Below are 18,817 nucleotides of genomic sequence, written 5' to 3'. Positions count from 1 at the left end.
TACAGGGAAATTTAGCTGCCAGTAGTTTGCTGTAATTTTACAGCATTTTTTTGCAGTGAAGATCTGTGTAAAATCTGAATCATGAATCAATCAAAACTGTTTTAAGACAAGATTTTAAGCGGTTTTGGTGCACTTCAAATGTTGACAACTGTACATTTGTGCAAAGACCTTACACTTTTAAATCACGATTTTGCACCTATTGGAAAAAAGTCTTATCATTACAAAGGCTCAGCATGGATGAACAAATTCATAGAGCTTGAACTGTGAAGCAGGGGTACGAAGCACAGCATGCAAAATTATAACTTCTGCCATGAAGTGTTTAATCTAAGGGCTGATCTGAAATACTGCATATCCTAAAGAACAAACACGTCCAACCGTGCTCAATGCAGATCATAGATTGTTACATAGGTTGTTTAATCCCGGATATGAAAATATCCAAATGATATGTCATTAGTAACCCTTTGAAATAATCAATAATTTTTTTTTTTTGGAACAGTGCAAGGAAAATTGTGCGTTCACTATATTTTGGAGTGAATCACTGACCGACTCAGCCGTAAAACAATGATTCTTTTCAAATTCCCTATAACATCTTTTCTTTTTGAGCTAATTCGCTACACTGTTATCTTGTGCCAGAATTTAAAACAATTAAAGAAAGAACAAAAAGAAACACCACATGAAACAGAGGTTTGAAACCAATGCATTAAGACCAATATAGATGCAAAGTGTCACTTCAGGCTGACTGTGCCAATTAGCAGAATTTCAGCTATAAAAGAGGTCTAATAATGAGTGCTGACACATAATAATAAAAACCATCATGTCGTGGCAGGAACATAATTCCCAAGAAGCCAAAAAGTCAGTGAGGGTGCATTAGTATTGAATACATTTGCACATACTGTAGTGGTCTCCAAAGGTGGTGTCCAAAATATAACCACGTGAAATATAACCGTGACCACAAGTTGGTGTTATATACATATTTTTTTTATATCAAAGATCAAACTTCATTTGCAATTTACTAAATTAATTATGTGTTAATTAAAAATGTCCAGTCCTGTGGAGATGGCCTTTAAAACATTTAAAAAATGTAATAAGCCAATTAGTCTGGTTTGTCACACAGGGTTAGCAATTCTTGTTTGCTGAAATCATGTTAATCATTGAAGTAAATCAAATAATCTGACAATTATATATTAACTATAGAAGATATAATAAATTCAGGATGAATTCAACATCTTCAGCTGTTATAAGGAGATGTTATCCATTAATGAGTTTGCTGAAAAAACTAAACAAGACAAAACAAAAAGCTTGAGCTTTTTCCACTTGCCTGAAAGTGACTTCCAAGCTCTGTCTAATCACAAGGTACTATAAAATTTGTAATTTAATTTAATTCTAATTTTCAGTGCCCAGCTTGTTTGCAGTGTTACCATCTTATACACTTAAACATCTTATACACACCCATAAAAATACAACATCAGTGGAAATGTGTGACTTATTACAAAATACTGGGAAGACATTCTCATTGTACAATGAAAAAATGAGAAGATACTTGAGGCACTATGGGTATAGAATCCTCTAGGGAACCTCTAGACATCCTTTGAAGCTATCCTTCTGTTCATTTAGAGAACTTCATTGTGAATCAAACCTTTTCCTTTATGATGGGGCAACTGGAAGAACCCTTACGTCTTTAGATCCCCAGAGAATGGGCTTTTTGAAAGAGTGCCTAGAGGTTCTCAGTATGTGTTCTGAAGAACCACAGAGGTGCCTCAAGTATCTTTTCACTTGTACATTGTTCGTAGCTGCAATTCTTGCATCATCTCGTAACACTGTGACAAACCTATCAACTAATCTTAGGGGGAGCAACAAACAAAAAAACCAAAACAAAACATAAATGCTTGCAATTTTGCATTTTTTACTCAAACATGAAGTATGTTTGAGATTTTTAAATCTCCCATTGCATCTTCATTTTACACTCTGTTAAACTGTTATTCTATCCTCATTGAGATGCATGACTATACACACCACAGAAACCATCAGAAAACAATCTAAACATTTAACCATAAGAAAATGTATCTAAAAATCACCCCCGCTCCCTTAATATAGGTATTGCTGCATGCATCATCATATAAATGACTCACCATGCCACTAATTCTCATCGTTACTGCACCTAAAGCCATCACATGGCTCACTACACTAATGAGCCACTATTTTTAGAGCGCTACAGAACACATACTGTAAAATCAAGCAGAATCTTTATGAAACTATGTACTGTATTAACTTTATCTGAAGACCTGAATAAATCAGTTGTTACTCCAGATAGACAAGCACTGGTACACCCATTGGGAGTGACCACGAACAAGCTCCTCCTAAACATTTATTTGCAGATCCAGGGTAAATAATACAGTAAGTCCTAGAAACAAGACAAAGCTGATATTTATGCGGTTGTACATACATAATAATGGAAGTGTAATAATAGACATGGTAACAAACCATTGGCTAAACCATTTATTTATTTCAACAAATTTATACACAAACACACATACACACTAGGCTAGGTTAAATAAGAAAAATCAATTATTACAAGTCTTTCCAGGAGTTTGTCTGGGCAACTAAATTAGCTAAATAAATCTGAAATCAAAGGAATAATGTTCAGACAGCTATTAATGTAAACAATATTACATGCACAGACATAATCAGGGAGAGCTACTAAAGTACTGATACTAAAGTCTTCCAAGCTTCGAAGCCAATTTCAGCCCACTTCACTTCACTGACACACAGAGAGCTCAGTCTTTCATTTAGTCCCATCTCTCAGACTCTTTTCAGTCACCAATATCCACATTAGTTTCTTACTGTGACTATCTAGTAACGTTTTGTTCCCATGTATATGTAGTGCACATTGTATCTCTACATTCATTACTGTAAATATTATTTTACAGTTTTTCCCGTTTTCACTCATTGAAAGTTCCATTCATTATATTTATCTTGCCTGGAATCGCAGTTGCCATGTATTACATGGCTTTTTGGGGCTTATTTAAAAATACATGCTTGTTAGGAAAATCTGACAATGGAGTCTAGTGCCTGGGTGCAGCAGAGAGGCAAAAGTGCATCTCAGTTACGTCTGTAAATAGACTATTGTAGTTTTGTCTTTGTTTAATAGTTAAGAATCAAACTGTTAGCAGTAGCAACCCTTTAATTGCTGCAAAATTAGGACATATTTACTACTGTAAAGAGCAGAAATTTAGCAGGCAAATATTCACATCATTTTACAGGTTTAGAGGGAGCAAAGGTAGACCAAAAACCATGGTTAGTATAGCCTAGTTAAGCCATAGCCACAAGTTAACAATGGTTTTTGCAACTGTAGTTCCACCATGGTATTTGTAACAAAACTCTGGTTAATATAGGCTACTTTCACCATAGGAATAATATTACCATAGTTTACCAAAAATGTGTTCATTGTTAAGATTTTTCAATAAAGAGATATTCAAGATATATCATTGTATTAATTTTGACATTAGGGCAAGATAAAACTATAACACAATATCCTAATGCAATGTGTGATAAATAAATACGATGTGGAAACAAATTATAATGAGGTTGTTTTGCAACAAAGTGGAGATGTGTTGATGAAAAAGTGACAGATACAAAAAATATAACATGATAAAATAAACATACACATGAGGGACAGAGAGATGTCAGAGGAAATGAAAAGACTAAAAAGGAAATGGAGGTTCAAGAGATAACCTTTAATTATTTTGCTTGGACCCAGCCTTAGGATTTAAACTTTTTATGTGAAGATGATGGCCATAAAAAAATATTGTTGTTCATTGTTTTAAAATATGTTGTGGGTGTAAGGGCTGAAATTTTGTCTCAGTCCACCTATTAATCATCACAGGCTGTAATAAAAACAATTAGTCCTATCCTGATCCTAAGAATAAATACATTTGGTTCCAATAGCATATATTTTAGGCTATAAATATGTGTCTATGTTACAGCTCACCTTTGAAGCTCTTGTGTTTTTTTCTTTTTTCATCGCTCCAATCCTATTCTGCTCGCAGGTGATTGTTGTTCCCACTTTTGTTGCAGTTTGCCGATTTTTGAAAGCTTCTGTTTACTATGTTGCGGGCTCGTTTATTAGTAATAAATAATTGAATAATAAATTATATTAATGATAATAAAACATCAAAAATGTTGGGCTTGTTTTTAAAGCTGCGATTGCATATTTGTCTCGCGAGAGTTGGCAACAGTGTCTGGAACACGAAAGCGCGATAATAATTTTGTGCTCCGCGGATGAAAGAAATTCATACAGACTTGGGACAACATAATGGAAGTTAAATGCTAGAATTTAATTAGTTTTGGCGAATTATCCTTGTAAGCAGTCGAGGAAACTTGGGGGGAACGGGTGTCATGTTCACATAAACTAGTGAATGGTGCCCTCTATTGCTGAAAACGCTGATAACGTACACTTAGCCGTGTCAGTATAAGTAAGATCCTAGAAAGGTGACTACTGACAACATCATTAAAAAAAAAACTATATGAGCTTGGAAATTCAATTACAATCGATTGCTCTAAATATTGCGACCTGATTAAATATAGCAATAACCTCAGCTTCAACAAAAGGTCACAGTGCAAAATAATAATAAAACTACTTTGTGCGTTACTATTTACCTTTCGGTGGTGATGTTTTCAGTGTCCCGCAGTCCGGAGCTAAAAAAACAAAACAAAACAAAACACAGCGGACGTAGCTTTAAAGTAGCGCCCAGAGCACAATTGAACGCTGCGTCCGTCCCCACGCGCGCCGTGACGCTTAAAAGCGCAGCATCACTCTGCCGGTCTCAATTCTCAGTTCTCTCTCCCTCTCTCGTGCCTGCGCATTGTTCACTGACAGTCCGCCGAAGAGTGTGGAAGTGACACCGGCAGCTTCGCTTCGCACGGGAAACTTGTTGAAACTGCAAATTATGACACGCGATATGCCGGAGTTCGCGTTAAAAGAAAATGAAATTCTATCGCAAATATTACTTCAGTTGTTACGCGTTTAAAAAGCTTTCCAAAGACTCCTTATGTCTCTCCGTGGAGGAACGGGCGAACAAGGAGTGTTCGTTTTTACCTGGGAACAGGTGGTACTGTAGGGAAACTGGGTGTGAAAAAAGGTAAGGAAGACTGAATTATTGTATGTTTGGATACAAGAGGTACTGTTTTTATTTGGTAATAGTTAATGGCACAATATGCAATGTTGTACGAATGAATGAATATCAGCGGAGATATGCATACTATTAATAGACGAAGTTTTTGTGAAATTTAGTATTTAAACATACTTTATTATGACATTTTATAGTAGATATAGCCTAATAAGAGTTACGCTTTTCTGGTAAAACAGCATTTTGATTGATTTATTGAAATGTATGTTTAATTGTATTTGATAGTATTAAGATCTGTGAGATTTGTGGTGATTTTGCTAACAAATAAACAGAACTTCATTCATATGCCACATACAAACAGTGTGGCAAGCTGCACTGACCCATGAGGACTTGATCCAGAACGTATCTTACAATTAGATGACTCAGTTAATTGTGCGTCTCCAGTAAACTCGAAGCATCTTAGTAGCAGCCAGTAAAATAATTCAAACGACATTGTATCAAAACTCAAAGTCATCACAAGTGCAAGTATGTTTTTTTTAAGATTACGGAGACCAACATGATTGCAGAGCGTTGATTACTGCAAACTACTTTATGAAAAGCAGGTTAATGGTAGGGTGTTGTTTGTCATTAATCACTTGCTTACAATCACGCACAGTTAATTACACATCTGGAAGTTGGAGAGATATAGATAAACAGATTTGTTAGGTAGCAGCTGCATGTCAGAGAGGTTCAATGCAAAATAGAGGAAAGACAAAGGCTTGATATTGAATGAGGAGAAGAGTGTGATTAGAACCCAACTCTCAACCGTATTCTATTATCCTCAGATCTAAAATGAACAAAACACTGGATCTTAACATTACCCTTGAGGATGATGGAAACTGGACTTTTGTCAACGGTTCCAATGAATTCTTCTTACCTCAGAACAACATTACATACGTTGGATATTACCTGCATCAGCCATCTGTAGCAGCGGTCTTCATAGTGTCCTACCTGCTCATATTCCTGGTCTGCATGGTTGGAAATGGAGTGGTGTGTTTCATTGTGTTACGGAGCAAAAACATGCGCACCGTCACCAACCTTTTCATCCTCAACCTCGCCATCAGTGACCTTCTTGTTGGGATTTTCTGCATGCCCACAACTCTTCTTGACAACATCATTACAGGTCAGTGCAATGCCAGTAACGATATTTGCAATCTTAGCATCTTCTTTAAAGTTACTTGTTCTAGCTAAGGTCTGTTTTTCACAGTGACTTGAGTGATGGAATTTTCAGCTGACATTTATGGATCTCCTTAGGGCTGTCGTGACCAGAGAAGGCACATTTTTTTGGAGTAGCCTGAATGTTTTAGGTTATCAATGAGTTAAGGCTGTATTTGGCAGTAGAGGATGCTGTTCACCTTTAGACAGAGTTTTAAGATACGGCCAGTATGAAAAGCTGAGTACAAGTCGGTCCAGAGTGCTCTTAGTCTAGAAAAATGTTTTTGGTGCCATTATATGATACTGAGTCACCAGTTTTGTGAAATGCAGTCTTACGTTTAATGATAGCCACAAGACTGATGCAATCACGCAGTGATATAAACTGATAAACTGGGGTTTTTACAGAGTCTGTTTATTCCAAACAGATTGTGGCATTGCTTGAATTCTGCTGGCATGCATATCATTCAGACGTGCTTATGAGCTGTCCTGAAACAGCCTAAAGAAAGAACTGGCACTGATAATGCCTTTCTGAGTGGGAATCTAAAACAAAATGGCATGGCATCTTTGCCTAGATTGTTTCTATGTATTTGTTTGTTCCTGCAAATGAATAATTTCTCTGGTGAGTATGAATGTAGCTGTAAATTAATTAGAAGCTAATGGATGTTACAGTCATCTACTGTCATTATATTTATTTGAATTACCTTCATGGGCAGTGTGCATGAGTCTGAGTTTGTGTGAATTTGTGTAATCATAGACAACATGAAAGGACTCTAAATGTCATGTACATGATGATATGCGTAACAACGTAACTGCTGTCTATTCACCCACTGTCAAGAGTGTTGTCTGCAAGAACCGTAAATGTCATATTTGTAGAAAATGCCATTTTGGTTCCAGCTATTTGATGATAAACTGATGATGTGAGACTGTTTGTACTTCATCGGTCATGGCTGGAAACAGACACACAAGGCAGAGCACAATGCCAACAGTTCAAATATCCTTGTAAAAATTATTCTTAAATGTTTTAGGATATATATTTTTCATTTTGTGTAACGTTGCACAACCTTAATATGGCCACATTAACAAACAATTCTACGGTATACCATTTTGCATAATATGAATTTATACAAATTTGACACCAAAAATATAAAATAGTTAAAAATCGTTTAAATCCTTTTTTAGTACTATTTAAATGTCATTGCCGGATATTAAAAGAGAAAGAAGTAGGACTGTTGTCTTTTTTGGCACTCTTTGCTGAGTGGTACAGGGAGAATGGGTTTCCATAGAGACAAAGTCATTGGCAACATTAGAGTTCACTATACCTTAATGGCATATAATACAATGTATTAGTGTGACAGCCACGGTTGCGCTCAGTTTGGAGTAATGTCTGCATTGGTGGCTGCAATCAGTGACATATTCCAGAACATAAGCCTGTCTATGCTGAGTAAAATTGAAATACCTAAATGTTTTGTATGTAGCAATTTACCTCAGTTTATATCAGGACTGTCTTAACGTCCAGCACTATGTTTTTAATAATTACAACCAATCTTGTCATTCTCGCAAAATTAGGCTGTTTTTTCCCTTCGAGATGTCACATTTTTATATTCAAAAAGAGACTGGGTTTCTCAGTAATATCTCTATAATATGTGTGAGATGGTAATTTATCATGTGTACCTCACTGGTTGCTTTTAGGATGTTGAAAATGATGTTTTAATAATGTTGCATACAGGAAATAGTTGTAATAGACTCCTCATTATTAACCCCCATTTATTCTCACTTACTGTCCCAAGTGTAGCCTTATAGCATTTCAGTGAAGGAGTAATTTTATGCACTTCACACATTCCCATGGAATTAATTAGACACTGAATGCAATTTTATTTGTGATTATGACTATTTATGTGAGTAAGCCCTAGTGGGATGAGATGAAATAAGATTAGATGCTTATTCATTATTTATTCACAAAAAAAACCCACTTTAGACATCAGACTAAAATGTAGTCAGCATTACACTTGGTAATTAACACCGTTGTTATTTTAAAGGCTTTATTAGAAATTAATGAAGCTGCTTGGTTAAATCAAACAAACACCTGGTTAAAAACAGCATTTTGCCCTTTTTGTTTGTCTGTGAGAAAGCACCCCAAATTGGGTCAGTAAACAATATTCAAAAAGGGCCAATAAAAATATTAATATTAGTCATGCAGGCAGCCTAGAGGAAGCACAAGTGTGTCTTTTGTTCCTCAGCGTCCTAAGGGGTCCCTGGGGCTACCAGGTTTTCATCCCTTGGCATAATTTCTATTGTAAGAGAAGGTTGTAGAGCATCACTGACTGAATGTAATGTAAATTCAAGTTCCATTTCCATTTAATGTTGACATATTCAAGGTAAAACAAACAAGCAATAAATATTTCTCACACTGTCAAAAAACAAGCATTATAGTATTTTGTGCTTGTAAAATAAAGTGCACTTAACTGTATTTAATGTGCACTTGTAGTGTACTTCATATCCTGAAAGTATTCTTTTAAACTGAATGTACTGAAAAGTCAAAAAGAGAAAACAAAAGAGAAAACACATTCACAGCTGTTTACTCTAAAATAAACTTGCCATTTCTTGCTTTTATGTCAAAATAAAAATACTGAATTTAAGTTTGTCTTAATTAATAGTTTTTATAATCCTATAACCTTAGCTTTAAAAAAAACCAGTGCACTTATTTTGATGTGCTGACTAACTAAAGCACTTGATAAGTAAATATAACTGCAGTTGTTTTGTAATACACAAAAAGGTAATATTTTAAATGATCAAATGTTTTCATAAATTGTGTATTTAGTAATATATTTAAATACATGACATGCATAATTCAATGGAAATTACATTAAATTATATTGTAGATTACAATAAATGCTTGTCAGTTGCTCATCTTATCTTATCTTAATTTAACTTATCTTAACTATCTCTGTATGAAAAACTGGAACCTTGAGTAAAAATGTGTCTGTCGATCTAACATAATAGAATACATATTGTGATGATTAACCCAGTAAAGCTTTTAAAAAAAATGTACATTAACATATTTCACACGTTTTTTAAACATTTTGAATTGTACAATAATATATTTTAATTATATAAAATTTCAAAGGCAACATTATTATGAAATTGTACTCAAGTGTAAAACTAATTGCATTTAAAGTCCCCCTGTAATCAAAAAATGTATCCTTTAAAACTCATCATTGGTCATCAAACTGAAACCTTTAAATGTTTTTTCTTGTAAAAATATTTTTCTTGTGCCTTAAAATTGCCTGAATGTAACTCTACACCTTTGCCTCATATACTATATGTGGAACTATGAATACGCAAATTAGTCCTGGCTGTCAGACTGAAATGGATTTTCAGAAATTTGAATACGATTCCAAAAAAACACATGAATGTAGCTCGAAACAGATTTGCACAAATCAAATTTCATGTAGATCATTGGTGTTCAAACTATCTAAATAAGATCGGATTTCAAACTAATTGACAAAAAAAAATTGGATTTGGGCTCATAGTCTGACAGAGGCTAAAGGGTCTCTTGGGCAAGTCTTTGCCATTTAAAGCGAACAAAGATCCCAGACCTTCAGCCATCAGTCTGAAGGTCTGACTATGTGAGACTAAGGCTTCTTAATCCACTAACTGAACTCTAGTAAATGCAATACAATGGCAATGGCAAGTGGAAATGTTGGTTTAATTAAGCCATGTGTGTTTGAACAAGAAGTAAGCTGGTATATTTGTACATGGATAATGACTGATACAAATATGTTTTTACTAGTGGACAATTACAGTGGATACTGTAACATTTGTTAAATATACTTACTTGATGGGTGTGACCTCAAAATGCCTTAAAGTCTCAATACTGCCTACTGCCTTATTGTAATTACGAGATTTACAACATGTAAGATTTTACTCATAGCTTTCCATGTTGTTGGACTCAGAGTTGGACTTCTAAGTAGCGCTAAAATGAACCTGGTGGCTGTCATGTGGGACATCTACCACTGGTCCAAGTTGCAGAAGTTTTACAGTAATTATGAGTTCAGGAGCATGTGAGGGCATTGGTAACTGTTACTGCATTAGCTTGGCTGCTATGGCTTATATACAAAAATTATAGGATCAGTTGATTCAATTGGTTTTGGATTTTGTGATGTGGCGAAAAAATGGCTGTTTCAAACCACATTTCTCTGACTGCCATTGGGAAACTACAGTTTTAAGGAGAAAATATCATCAATGGTGTTGATAAATGGTTTGTTTAACCGGATATTAAATACCTAAATATAATATACATTTAAAATATATTTTCATTTAATTGGGAATAATAAGCAATAAAGTGTCCTAAAGTGTCCTAAATAATAAGCAATAAAGTGTCCTAAATTACATTCAGGGTGCACTTAAAGGGTTAGTTCACCCCATAATCAAAATTGCTCACCTTCAAAGCATCCTAGGTGTGACTTTCTTCTTTCAGACAAATGCAATCTGAATTATGCAATCCCTCCAAGCCTTTCAATTGTAGACATTCAGTTCAAAAGATATGAAATAAAGTGTGCACATCCATAATAAAACATCCCCATTTAACATAGCTCTGATTGGATTTGTCCGAAAAAAAAAAAAAAATCCCATACACCTAGAATGCTTCGAGGGTGAGTAAAAGACATTTTACTCATTTATTAATTTTCCTTTCTGCGTCAGCTAACCCTTTAAGAGTATTCAGTTTTTTTATATGATAAAGTATACATATCTCTTACTAAAAGTAATTTACATTTTAATTTCATAAGGAAATCAAATGTCCATCTAACGTTTGTTTTCAAGAACACATCCTTTATGAATGGCCCCCCAAGAGTCACTATAAACAACATGCAAATGAATTCGGCTTACAATACTCATACTCCCCACCCCCACAGTGAATTATTGGTAAGCCTTTAACTAAGCCAATTCACCACCGCCAGTCATATACAAAACACAATAAATCCCAACCAGATGGTAAGTGTGATAGCACCTGACCCACATTACGTATACTAAGGCAAATCTGAAGTCATCTTGTTGTTTTGGCCCGGAGTGGGTTGATTACACATCAGCTAATTTTTGATTGAGGTTTAAAGCAAAACTGGCCAAATAAACTGAACTGACATAACCAGGGTTTCCAGGCAAATGTTCATTACAGTCTTAGTCAGTAGATTTATTATATCTGTATTTTTCAAATGTGGCCCTTTAAAAGCTGTCAGCATACACAATAGTATGCACATGACATGAAATTTATAACACCAGCTGTTTGGTTGGACTCTGTTTAAGTTGCATGCCAAACAAAACTCAGCATGATGAACTACATCATTGTAAATGTTATGAAAGTTCAACAGTGAAAATATAACGGGACACACTTTTATGGTCAATTTTAACAACCAATAATGTAATCGAATTAATGTGCATCTGCCTGTATAACTTAGCCAGGATCATCTCTCACTATAAAATCTCTATCTTTTCTCCAGGTTGGCCGTTTGGAAGCATGGTCTGCAAAATGAGTGGAATGGTCCAGGGCATATCAGTCTCAGCCTCCGTTTTCACCTTGGTTGCCATTGCAGTTGACAGGTAATGTCATGGTAATATCATCATGTCCCTCAGTTCAGGCATTAATGATGCACTGTCAAGAGATCATATGACTTGAATGTCAGTTGCTATTTCAAAATAACATTTGGGCTGGAATATTTGAAATAATTGTTCTCAGCCTTTTGTGACTCAAACACCCCTGGGTATCGCCCTCATATAAAGGCTATATTAACATATGTATATTAATGGAATATTTCACCCCAAAATTATGCACCTTCAGACCATGTAAGATGTAGATGAGTTTGTTTCTCATTATGAGAACAGATTTGGAGAAATGCAGTATGTTAATGTAAATGCTTTTTTTTTTAAATCATCACTTATTCACTTACTGAACTGATTGAAAGAAATGTTTTAAACAAGATAACATATGGCTTTATTTATAAAACATGAAATACGATAAGGTTTTGCCATACATGAAATCAATTTCACTCATTAAATTGTTGAGTTGAGTTCACGGACAAAGTTACGAACAGAAATTCAACTTATATTTCATTAACTGATTTAATTGAAAAGTGCTCATGAAAGAGCTGCTGAAGCTGAAGTGTGGCACATAATAGTATGGAGATCATAAGAGCAGCTTGAAACTTGATGAATCTGATGAAGACAAGCACCATGCTGTGGTGTGTCTTAGTCCACTCTTTAGTCCAGGCTGTTGCTATTGGAACGGTTCTGTTCCTTAGATTGGACAGCTGGACTTCCATACCCACCTGATGTCATTGTTATATCATCATGGCATGGGGCCTTTGGGGAAAGCAGTGAGATGTGTGTGCTATATCGCTGTTGTGCATCTGTTCCTGCGTAATACTACCAGACGGTGAATTAGAGTGTTATATTAACCCTGATCTCCACTTACATTTTTACACATGGCATCACATTTAATTACTTGTCAACAAGTCAGCTGAGGGTGTGTTTTACAATCTCAGTTTCCCTCTAAGCTCTCTGTATTTTTGATTCCTTCACTGCAGTATTGGGAGTATATGTATTATGTAAATGATTGCCATGACCATCAATAAAGCGTGGATGTCTACTATCGTATGTCTACGAACTGTATAGATACAGTTACTATCTAACTATCCTAAGGCATTTTAAGAAAATTAATTTAATTTAACTTAATTGTATAGTATATTGGTATGTTAATAGTATATTGGCTATAAAGTAACTGTATGTGGACCCTTCTTACTATTTCTGATACATTTATTATATAAATGTGTATAACATTAACCATCAAAGCAGACATTTTAGTCTCATTTTCTATTTTATTTTTATTCAGACCGTTGCTATGAAATAACTATGTAATAACTGAATCCTCAAGTGAATGAAAAGGTTTAAATATAGATTTGATGGTCAGTTTGCTCACACGTAAATAAACAGGTCAGGGTTGATTTATTTAATGGCTAAAAAGTGAATTGCATTTTTTTCCAATCAGCGCTAAAGTATTGAAATACGATAAATCGAAACGTATTAGTGGTTTACATGAATTCAGCGCTCCGTATAGAGAATGAAATTGCCCCCTAACAATGCTGACAATAAGGTGTGCTTTCAGACACATCTTGCAGTAGTACATTCTGTATGGCACAGAAAATGCATGTGAACATAGCATGTTTCTGAAGGGGGATGTATTATATGCTGCATGATAAGCTATTTATCAATTTAAGCATTTTTTTGCAGTGTTGTTTGATTAATATCCTACCTAATATTTATTTTATATAGTTTTGAAAAAAGGAAAGGGTGCAGGGAGGCCATCAGGCTTCTTATTTCAAATAGTTTTTATATTTGTTGTCTATTCTGCAGATATGATAACAGTCTACTATGATAATAGCTAGCTGTGTGAAGCTGTGCACCAGGATAATTGCTTTAAATTATCAGTATTTGTAAAATGCATTCATATTTTCATTCAAGCTTTTGTGTTGCTTCCACATCAATTACTCTACTACATTAGAGGTATTGTTGATATATCCTTTTCTATCTTCTCATAGCTTCTCATGTGGTTTTACAGCATACTGTAGGCTGCAAGTGCTTTTCTAGAGAGGATTTCTCTAAAGATTGTATCCAAAGCATCACATTTGTTATTTATCCATTGAGAGGGATTTTAAAGTTAAAAATCAGTTGTAATTGAGGACATTTAAGAAAGCTGATTGACGAGTGTACTTTTCATGTGTTAAAGGTAGTGCTTTTGTCTTTGTTTTTTGTATTAAAGCCTGTTTCCAGAAAAATATGTAATTGCAAATTTTACCTTCACACTTTTATTTCTTGCAATTCTGAGTTTATCATGGATGAAATATTTTGTCTTTATCACAAATAACATCAGAAATGCAAGAATAAGATATGCAAGAATAACATTATGGGCATTTTCCGATCATAATTATTTAGAAAGTACTATTAACCAGGAGAACAGGGAATGAGAGCAAAACATCTTTTGAAATAAGGACCCTGATCATGCCCAAATGTACTAAAGAGATGAAAAAGCCTTAGTCGATAGTGCTCTGTGTGACTGCATGATAAAATAAACCAAAATGCTATGAACTAATACACTTTTTAAAAAATTTCAAAATCACTACAAAGGCACCTCATGCTATTTGTTTCATATCTAACACAGCTGTTGTCTTTTACAGATTCAGATGTATCGTGTATCCCTTCAAGCAAAAACTGACAATATCAACAGCCACCCTTATCATTATGATAATTTGGGTCCTGGCAGTGTCCATCATGTGTCCCTCTGGCGTCATGCTTCAGGTGACTAAAGAGCAAAGCGTCCGTGTGTTTCTGGGAGATGGCAACCGGACAAGCCCTTTCTACTGGTGCAGGGAAAACTGGCCTAACCAAGAGATGAGGAAGATCTACACCACCGTCCTCTTTGCCAACATTTACCTGGCTCCTCTATCCCTCATAGTGATTATGTACGCAAGGATCGGAATCACTCTGTTCAAAACGGCCATGCCGGCAGGCGCCAAACCGGGTCATGATAACCGCCACTCTGTGTCGAAGAAAAAACAAAGAGTGATCAAAATGCTCCTCATCGTGGCCTTGCTCTTCATCCTGTCCTGGCTGCCTCTGTGGACGCTGATGATGCTAACAGACTATGTCAAACTTACGGAAGATCAGTACAAGCTTATTAACATCTACATTTACCCTTTTGCCCACTGGTTAGCCTTTTTCAACAGCAGCGTCAACCCGATAATCTACGGGTTCTTCAATGAGAACTTCCGGCGTGGATTTCAGGCCGTGTTTAAGTTCGGCCTGTGTCCTGTCGGTGGTCAACACCGGACATATTCTCACAGGGTGCAGGGCAATTCTGTGCAACCGGTGAACCCGCAACCCTCCACAGAGCCCATCTCGCTTAACAGCCTGGAGAACAACAGCTCGAGGAGGATGAACCATGTCAACGAGCAAGACTTGGTGATGGAAGATCTCGAAAAAGTGTCTGAATGCAGCGTGGAAGGAGCTTCTCTTTAGGGTGCCCAATAGAGAGAGGAAGAGAATGATAGCAGGCTCATTACATCTCAAATGACAGACTATTATTTACTTACAATTTTTAAATGACATTAACATTGTGTATAAAATGGATTTTATTTATTTTGAGTAGTTTTTGCTACTAGCATGAATGTATTTACTGATGTTGTCAGATACAATTGGGCACATCTGGCAGTTCATCAGCTGTATTCTTGTACACTTCACAATCAAATTCAGTTTAAACACTGTAACATTATTGTAAAATGATGTATATACATAGAATCATTATGTGAATTTGCTACTGTATAGTGATGTAAGCATCTGGGGTTTTACAGTACATCATTTTATTTATTGATTTATTTTTATATGCACATGAAAGTATTAGAACTGCCATAATTCAGAGTCATTAATTGTTTCTGGATTACAGTGTGAGATTTTAGGTACAGCACTTGCATCTTAATACTAATATTAAACCTTCATACCTCTTCTGTGACAGATCCCTCAAAGTGCTAGAATAAATTTTAGTGGGAGGGTTTTATGGACCATTTTTTGTTAACTGGTGCCAAAACAGGGTAAAATGAGCCACGATAGAGATTAATCTGATTGTTTGCTGTTGGCACAATAAGCAGAAAGTAATAGTCATAGTAAGTCACACATGCCTTTCTGCCCTGACTGATAGTTGTATGGGCAACAAGAATATTTGAAGCACATGAGTCTGGATGTAGCACTGTGACTGACTTGCCTCAAGTTTGTTTTTAACCTCTCTTTTTGCATGTTAAATAGTTTCCTGCCATGTCGTTTCTAACTACTCCTTTTTTAAGCCTGTATTATCCTGTAACAGTTTTGCAAAACACGAACTGTTGTCATAAAACTGCAGTGATTTTAAAGTTAGACCCCAGCTCTCTGTTGTGATCCTTCAGGGGAGACAGCGCAAGGTTTGGAAATGATTGTCTGTCTTATTATGTATTTTACTCACCGTGTTTCAGCTGAACGTACTTTGATGTATTCATCTGTCTGACATCAGAAAGTTCCATTTTACCTTTTTGATAAGTGTTAAATTTAATAAATGTTAAATAAATCTTTTTAAACTGTGAAGGAAGTTCTGAAAGCAAGCTTTAGTGAGGCTCACTGTTTCTGTATATTTACAGACATATTGTAGTTTGGTAAAGAATCATTTTTTCAGTTTCTTTCTTAGTTTCACCCTGAATTAATGAATGTCCCGCAGTCATTGTGAATGTCAGCAAAAGTCTTTTCTGTCTCTCAAATAGAGCAAATCATTTCCATTTACCAGACTATTTTCATTCAAATGTGACAGGACTTTGCTGGACTACTTATTTCAACCATTGAAGATTTTCCAAAACACCATCACGCAGAGGATTTATCCTCAAGTAATTTTAGCATCTGTTGTCTGCCGTAGATTGAATCTATCAGCAGTCAGAGCTGTGGTTTTGTCATTATCATAGCAGATGGGAGAAGAGTATGTGAATTCTGCCCTGTTCTTGATAGGAGACACTACACAAACCAATGCAATGTCAACATGATTAAGGCAGCAGCACCACTGTAAAGTGATATCGAAAATTAACTATGAGAAAGTGTGTTAGAAAGACAAGACGTTACGGGAAAACAACCTGTGATTACAAGGTGATTGTGACTCTCCAGATGTGTCACTTGTTATTGCAGGATCTGCCAAGGACACATCTCCCTGTTAATGAACATAAACTTGCTCTTTATGAAAAACAGAGTATTTATCGTGGATTTGTTCATTTCTGTATTTCTAATGATGTACTGGCAAAAGCAATGGTGTACACTTTGTGAATCTTGTTATATTGGTGTTGGCTACATGCTAATATTGAGTACAGTTGTTTCAAAAAGTGATTGTGAACGACTCATTCTGATTTTATAAACACCTTGCAACAAAGCAATCTGTGTTCAGGGTTAACTTTTCTTTTCAAACTGACTACATATCGATTAAAATAGTCTATGAAAACTAAAAAAGTGCTGTTTATATTGTAAAGATACTATCATGCTTTGGTGTAGATTGATAAAGCAGTGTAAATAGCTTTTTTTAAATTTAGATTTATTTTTTTGGTTAATTTCACATAGCTCCACCAGACACGGCTTTAAAGGACCCTCATTGGTGCATCATGGGAAAAAACTGAAATGTCTTTTTGGATTGGAGTTGCTGGCGCTCCCCTTCAGAGATCACCGATTCTGTCACCGTTTCCTTTTCCTGAATGGAAAAAAAATGATGCAACTCATTCTTTATAGGTGCAAGATACCTCCACGATCCTCCAGACTTTATATGTCTTAAAGTATACAGCGTTACAACGAAAAGCGAAATTTGTCTGATCAAACTGCCAAGTGATTTGTCACAGTTCTATTCACACTGAACTTTCTGCTGTCTTTTCTGCTGTAACCAATGAGGAAGCAGAGATATTCTTTTGGTAATGTAATCAGGCATTGCCTGGCCCCGGGGCCTGGCTCCAGCAGTGCCTCTGACGGTGCTGGAAATAGGACAATTCTGGCAATGATTCAACCTGCTGTGATTTCAGTCTTCGATGAATGCACAGTACTGGTGAAAATCTAGTGGCGTTCACGAGTATGTTCTGAATAATGAGATAAAACTGTCACAAAAAATAAAAACCACAAAGTATGAAGAGGGGGGTTGGTTTATTCAGGTCAGTGCTTGAGAAATGACTCATCTTACTTACAATTTTAATGTGATGTGTTAGTGATGTAGACGTGATGTGGTCAATGAGTGCCACTGAGGCAAGACATTTGTCATGATGACTGAACTTAATAGCATGTGTAAACATTTTCATCATGTGCTAGACGATAAAAAAACATGTTGGCCGAAATGATGGCGCTGTTGAAACAGACATCAGTCATACAGACATGTTATTGTGAAAAGTGAGGAAACTGAATAAATCAAAATGAGTGTACTTATATTGTTATATTTGTTTCCGGTGACCATTGTCATTTGTTATCCAAGGCTTTGAGTCCAAGGCTTTCAGAATGATGTAATATAAAAATCATGTGCTCAGGGTAATAAATCGACGTGAAAGGGCTTGAATACAAGTCTGTTCTTCATTTGCCTCTTGTGTGTTGAGCGTCATTGATGTGATGCTCTTTCGTTTGTCTGGATTTATTCATTTCTTCTGTTACGTTATAAATGCAGTTCAAACGCGCAATGTTTTCAATACACCTCTTTTATGAAGGAGCATGTTATTAATTCCGGAGTCTTGAATCCGTAAAAATTGTCAAGGTGATATAATTGTTCTAAAATTATAATGGAGAAAAAAAGGCTTATTAAAAGCATGCGTTTTTCATTTCACTCCATGTAAAAAGCGATGTCTTTCTTTTTTCTGCTTAGAGGTGTTGTTAAAATATGAAAAAACAAAACAAAAAAATAATAAATGCAAAAAAAATAAAAT

The 18,817-nt window shown here is 35.6% G+C and overlaps 1 protein-coding gene across 1 annotated transcript; it reads left to right on the top strand.

Moving 5' to 3' along the window:
- The first annotated feature begins 4,661 nt into the window (after positions 1-4,661).
- npffr2a (neuropeptide FF receptor 2a) lies at positions 4,662-18,456 on the top strand. The gene is made up of 4 exons (XM_043243484.1): positions 4,662-5,138; positions 5,951-6,288; positions 11,816-11,915; positions 14,546-18,456. Exons 1-4 carry the CDS (start codon positions 4,984-4,986, stop codon positions 15,384-15,386), a joined length of 1,434 nt encoding a protein of 477 aa, XP_043099419.1. The 5' UTR covers positions 4,662-4,983; the 3' UTR covers positions 15,387-18,456.
- The last annotated feature ends 361 nt before the right edge of the window (positions 18,457-18,817 follow it).

This window comes from Puntigrus tetrazona, chromosome 7 (genome assembly GCF_018831695.1).
Source record: "Puntigrus tetrazona isolate hp1 chromosome 7, ASM1883169v1, whole genome shotgun sequence".
NCBI lineage: Eukaryota > Metazoa > Chordata > Actinopteri > Cypriniformes > Cyprinidae > Puntigrus > Puntigrus tetrazona.
This window is presented reverse-complemented; position numbering and strand designations above follow the sequence as displayed.

Bases quoted from the DNA above. Each gene is read 5' to 3' on its own strand.
- npffr2a (XM_043243484.1), top strand. From the start codon at position 4,984: ATGAAATTCTATCGCAAATATTACTTCAGTTGTTACGCGTTTAAAAAG. The intron at 5,139-5,950 runs GTAAGGAAGACT...TATTATCCTCAG, and splicing joins GAAACTGGGTGTGAAAAAAG to ATCTAAAATGAACAAAACAC. The intron at 6,289-11,815 runs GTCAGTGCAATG...TCTTTTCTCCAG, and splicing joins TCTTGACAACATCATTACAG to GTTGGCCGTTTGGAAGCATG.